Source organism: Rhamphochromis sp. 'chilingali' (assembly GCF_963969265.1).
Source record: "Rhamphochromis sp. 'chilingali' genome assembly, chromosome: 15".
Taxonomy (NCBI): domain Eukaryota; kingdom Metazoa; phylum Chordata; class Actinopteri; order Cichliformes; family Cichlidae; genus Rhamphochromis; species Rhamphochromis sp. 'chilingali'.
Genome location: NC_137942.1, coordinates 18388688 through 18395158, shown reverse-complemented (window position 1 = coordinate 18395158; position 6471 = coordinate 18388688). Strand labels below are relative to the sequence as shown.

The following is a 6471-nucleotide window of genomic DNA, read 5'->3' as shown; positions in this document are numbered from 1 at the left end:
ATGGTTACGGTGGACTTCAAGACACTCACAGCACCGGTGGGCATTTTAAGGATACTGGCAGTGGTCTTAACCTGCATCTCCTTCAGCCTGGTGGCATCACTGGGCCACATTTCTGTGTCCTTCTGGGCCTGGTGCATGTTCAGCTGGTGTTTCTGCTTCTGCATCACCTTCCTCGTGCTCCTCCTGGAACTGACAACTCTAAATACAAAGCTGCCCATCTCCTGGGATGACTTCACTGCTGCATTTGCCATGTTGGCTACCCTGATGGTATGTGTCGATTTTTATTTTTTAAACTCTAATGTCATTTGTCTGTTCTTGCTATAGCTATTGCTGCAGGTTGTATGAAGGACTAGCCAGCTTTCTTCATGATCACTGCCACTGAGACTTGAAGAAAATAAAAGTGTTTTAAGCTGAACTTAAATTTAAAGGTTTCATACGGCTCAAACTACTTTAAGTACAATTAAACTACTTCATGAAAAATAAGAGGCAGATTAACTATGTTTTTAGAGATAGACATATCAACACCCTAAATGATGAGTTTAAAAGTCCCATGGTAGAGCTTTATTTTTTTGCAGCTTTATCAATAATCTATAACTAGTTAAACGGAGTGACACACAAGAAATCAGTCAAAATCAACTCTGAGTAAAAAAAAATTCCACCCTTTCTTTCACACAGATGTTCACAGCAGCTGTTATCTATCCATATTTCTTCGTCTGCTCTAGCTGCGGCAGAGGTATTGGTGCCAGTGTCACGACCTGCTTGGCCTTCATCCTCTACGCCGTTGAGGTGGGGCTAACCCGGGCCAAACCTGGTGAGATCAGTGGATTCCTTTCCACAGTCCCAGGCCTCCTCAAGGTTTTAGAGGCCTTTGTGGCCTGCATCATCTTCATCTGTTTGGACTTCACCTTTTACTCTATCTTCCCGGGGCTCCAGTGGTGCGTTGCCGTCTACTCCATCTGCTTCATTTTTGCCCTCCTCGTCATCATTTTTACCATCGGCCGCCTGCTGTCTCTCTTCCCTGCGCCCTTCGACAAAGTCTTGACGGTGTGCAATGTGCTGGCAGTGCTGATGTACTTCACAGCTGTGGTCATTTGGCCATTTTACAGCTTTAGGAACAATTTACGCACCAATGATTTTTACATAGTCATTACTGTGATGACCTGCTTGAACCTCATTGCTTACATTGTGGATACAGTTTACTCGTTTAAGCTCGTCTTCTTCGTCAGCAGAACATAGGTTGCAAAAAGTCAGCTTGAACTTATCTTTCATTGATTGATTGATTGATTGTATGATAGTTATTTTTATGATGGTTTATGTCATTCTTTTACTGCAGATTTCATATTAATTAGAGTAGCTTTTTTTAAACACGATTTTGCATTTTTTGAAGCGTTAACGTAGCTGTGGTTGATTCAGGGTTTTTTTTATTCAGGTTTATGAGCCTGTAAAAGTACCGAGTAGGAAACTCATTCAGTATAGTTTCTTACAAATCTCACCCTGATAAAGAACACTAAAATCCAGTCATTGTGGTTACTGAACGTTATTGAACAAGCCTACATACCCATATGGTTGTTTTAGCACCTCGGTAATAAAGTATGATAAGTAAATCTTAAATAAATACCACTTTCATGGTTTCAGGGTTAAATAATGAACTCCCCTTTGAGAATGTTTGCAAAGGTGTGTCCAAGTGTGCATATCCTGCAATACACACAGCTATGGGTTTTGAGCTAACAACTCCACTCCCTTTTTTTGATTATGGGCATGGAGTAAGTGAAAGAGAACAAAAAAAGAGCAGATTTAAGAAAGTTTTTTCTTCTTGTAGTTTTTTTAAAAGGCAGTCTTTAGCTGTTAAAGAAAGAAGCTGCTTTGTTTTGTCCTAATGATTTAACTGCTGATGATGAGCTGAGCTGTCGAACGGCTCCTCATGTGTGTTTACACAGGAAAAGAATTACTGGACGTTTACTGCCAGAACAGGTTTATTTAGGTTTATTTATTCAATCCAAAGCTCTAAAGCCAGTTGGAACAATAATCAGTGACGACTTTGCTGTTTGATTAGTCTACAATGGTTCTGGTTATTCTTTCAGTAAACAGTGAAAAATGCACAGTTTAAACTGGTTGTATTTGGATTTTGTCCAAACAGTAATAAAACATTATTTTTATAAATATTTTAAAGTTTTTAAAGATGAAGCACACCTTCACTCAGTGTCACAAAATAAAAATTTTCCTTAGTAAATCTATTACTTAAAGGGAGAGTACAGGATAAGTACTTTTCCATTTTAGTTTTCTTTTAACGGACCATACGAACCATAAAAGCAGTTGCTCAAGGTTAGCCCAGTTTGCTTATCAGAGTATAAGTAATAAAACTGATAACCACTAGCATATATGGTTGAAGCGTAACCTTTCACCCATCATGTAGTTTTGTGAGCAATGAGAGATTTTGTTTTTGTTTTTTAAAAAAGGAAAAAGCTACAAAATGGAAAAACTGGAGAGGAAGAGACCACATGGGTCACATCCACATTCTGCATCTGCAGATTTAATGTGTGTTAAAGTACCGTAGTGATTGTGTGTTCTTTTAAATGTATTCTTATAAATGTACACTTTTCTCTGCTTCTTTGTTTTGTGGTTTGTTTAAGGTTTTCTTACATTTTAAATATTCCATGAATGTTTAAGGAAATGAATCATATGATGTCCAATGTGTTAGTGTAAATGGAATAGTACTTATATAACAGTACTTATTATCTATTCTAACCCTCATTTATCCAACCTTTCACACACATTCGTACAAGCTCTTCATTCTATAGCACCTTTTGTAGCTTTCATGCTAACACTCACACGGATGCACCATGGAGGGAACTCAGGTCAGTGTCTTCAGTGCCTGAAATTTAAAAGCTCAATAACATAATTTAGTGTCCCAAATTGCTCTCTTTTAACTACACAGAAGCAATAAATCAAGTCAACAAAACTACAGGAAAAAACGCATTTATTTCTAGGATATGACCTACACCCCATCACTATGCTGTACTGAGCTGGGTTTGTGCCAAAGACCAGAGTCCAGTGTGGGTTGCGAGGCTAACATGATAACGCTCATGAGTATCCAATCAATGGCGTGAAACAGGGGTCATAAACAGCTCAGATAAGCCCAGGATGCTCTGAGTGAATGTGCACCACCACTTGCGTTTCTGTTTCAAAGAACACACCTGCTCTGGTCTTTGCCTTCATGGACATCTTTAGCTGCTATCATTTAAGCTGGTTTCAAAGTCAAAGGCTTGCTGTACACTGAGTACAGTAAACTGACTTGGAAAATCAAAGAATACTTTTTTTTTTTAAGGTCAAAGACACTCATCCTGTCCAGACATGGTGAATGTAGATGTCCGATCCCTTACCCAGCCAGTGGGGATCATGCGAATAATGGCAGCTATCCTCACTTGCATGTGTTTTAGCCTGGCGGGAGCGGCAGGAGATGGTTCATCTTCCTACTGGGCGTGGTGCATGTTCACTTGGTGCTTCTGCTTCTTCTTCACGTTTCTGATTGTCATCCTGGAGTTCACCACCGTCAACAGCAAAGTACCTTTCGCCTGGGATGACTTCACTACCGCTTTTGCAATGCTTGCGAGCCTCATGTGCCTGATCGTCTCCATCATCTACCCCACTTTTTTCACTTGCAAAACCTGCCACCGTGCTATCGGTGCCTCCGTGGTCTCCTGGGTTTGTTTCGCCACATATGCAGGTGAGGTGGTCTTAACACGCCTTTATCCTCGTGGGGAAACCAGCGGGTTCCTCTCCACGCTGCCGGGGATAATGAAGATGCTGGAGACCTTCATTGCCTGTCTCATCTTTGTATCCCTGGATCAAGGCCAGTACACTGGTAATTCAGGAATCCAGTGGTGTGTGGCTGTGTATTCCTTGTGTTTTATCTTTTCCATCATCATAATCCTGCTCACCCTCGCACAGCTGACCTCCTACTTGCCGATCTCCTTCGACATGGTGGTGATTGTCTATAACATTTTGGCAGCAGTGATGTACACGACAGCTATGGTGATCTGGCCACTCTACAGTTTCTCTAACAACAAACAAAGACCCCCTAACTGTGGTCACTTCTGTCCCTGGGATAAGCTGGTGGTGGTCACCTTCATGACAATCTTTAACTTTATTGTTTACACCCTGGACGCTGTGTACTCAATACGTCTTGTGTTCTGCATCATGAATCGTGAAGACTAATATGAAACAAAACATGCTCTGTGTTTGCATCACTCTTAATAGAACAAGGTTATAAAAGTGTTTCAATTTTTTATAAACTTGTGTTATACAGCTGCTGACCAAATAACGAATCCAATATAGTCTATTATAATCTAAAGTGCTGTCTTAAATAACTGCATAAAAGAAATGTAAAGTACCAAAACATACTCAGTTAATGATTAGATCTGTGGTATCACTGTCGTAAGATCTAAAAACAAAACAAATATCTGAGTGGAACTTTGGATCCTCAGGTGATCGAACAGTACAGGTAATAATGTTGAGGTCATCTATAGCTCTGCTGCGTCGTGTAGTCAAATTATATGCCAAATAAAGGTGGGTGTGTTCACATTCATCTTTTTACTTGACGGTGTCACAACTTTCTGATGAAAGGAAGAGTTTGACAGTTGACATTTCGCTGTATAATAAACACGGTGGTTATTTTTCAAAAAAAAAAAATGAAGGCCAAGAGCAAAATGTTATTGATGCACTCTTGAGTATTAGCGTAAAGCCTGACTGATATGTTATTTGTTTAGGCCGATACCGATATCTGCTGATTTAAAAAGTCTGATATCCAACATTGGATGAAATAAATGTAAACAGATTTCAGCCAATAACTGCACATTTGCTGTTTGTAGTTTATATACTTGTTTACATTCTGGCCAGTCAGCTGGTTGTTGTGTTTGTGGCAACTTTCCTGTTGCCAACAAGAAAGTTACTGAATGCCCTCTGCTGGTCAAAGTTCTCGGCATGAAGACTCGTGCTGCATGAGTGCTTCTCCAGTCCCTTGGTTACTTTTTAATTTTCATTTACTGGCCAATATAAATGCCAGTACAGTCAGATCGACATTTAGATAACGGTATCTCCTTCGAAGGTGAAGGTCGATATTGCTACCTTCATGTAGAACCAAGTATCCTGCATTGAAAAGTGAAAGCAAAAGTCTAGTATTATTTTGTTTGTGCTGAACTACCTAAAAATGAACGTGTCCTAGTTTCAACAATAGTAATCTACAAACCAATGCGTGACATTGACATGTATGTTCATCTTTTAGATCCAGTTAATAACAACTGTTTCCATGTTCCCAGACTTTCTGCTATTCGGGTGTGGTCACCTGAATTATATAATAAAGACCACATTTTGTTCCCTAAATGTCAAGCCAGTGTTGCAGATAAATATATAATAAAACCAAAATCCTTAGTGTGCAACACAAACAGGAAAATATAAACACTGAAAGGCAAACAGACCTGTCACTGAGATGGGGCTGGAAGAAATGAGAGAAATACAGGGACATTTGTTTTTTTTCTAAAGGCGGAGATGAAGCAGAGACAGCAGTGAGACGGCAAGAAATTTCCAGACCTTGGTGGGATACGTGGGAAAGCCAAAAAAGAAAATGAAGTTGGATTTGTTGGAAGGTGTTTTCTTTCTTTTTTCCCCCCTTTCTTTCTTCTTTAGAGATGTGCTGGGCAGGCCTGGAAAGCCAGGAAGCAAAAAGTAGAACCTCAGTTAATTCTTTTAAAACAGCTTCATCCAGATCTTACATGTAATCCCAAAAGTATTGTGCTGCCCGGTATACCAATCTGTGTGAGTGAGCTTGGGTCAAATAGAGTAAGTGAAGCATGGAAATTTAGCTTTTCTTCTCATGTCAGTCTGTCAGAAGGAAAGACCACATTTAAGTAAATCGTCTATATATGCCAGACGTGACAGTAAATTGGATTCTGTAAGGTGTGCTTTGATTTAGATTACCGAATGGACAACTCACGATCAACAGTTCACGAGTTTCTTCCACTTCAGGGGGGAAAAGAGGTATGAAAAAGTACACTGTACAATACATCCAAAATGTGCCTTCCTTATTAAAAGGAGTTGCAGTAAAATGTATTTTGTGACTGTATTTACTATTCAAAGCATCTATGTAAAGAGGTGTTACGTTTAGTGTGGTTAAATCAACCAACGCTTTCTCCCTGTGTGTTTGCTCATTAAATACCAGCAGAGTTAGTGGTAATCATTAACTAGTTCTAACTTTTAGTTGGAATACTAAAGTAATACGGAAGAGAACAAAGAATTGTTGATAACATAAAGCAACTGTTCAATTATTAAAGTACAAAACTACCATAGAAAACATAATGCAAAAGAGTTTAACACAATCTTAAGCTGAATTATTATTTTGAAAAATGAAACAAACAGTTTCAGTTTAAGAAGCCTTATAGTGCGCAGAGTGCACAGTGAACACATAAAAAATAGGAC

The 6471-nt window shown here is 39.3% G+C and overlaps 1 protein-coding gene across 1 annotated transcript; it reads left to right on the top strand.

The window, feature by feature from the left end:
- Window positions 1-6062, top strand: LOC308412015 (myeloid-associated differentiation marker homolog; the record flags this gene model as incomplete). The annotated part of the gene is made up of 3 exons (XM_080906084.1): window positions 1-267; window positions 676-1044; window positions 3991-6062. 3 exons carry the CDS (start codon window positions 1-3, stop codon window positions 4213-4215), a joined length of 861 nt encoding a protein of 286 aa, XP_080762210.1. The 3' UTR covers window positions 4216-6062.
- Window positions 6063-6471: the final 409 nt, after the last annotated feature.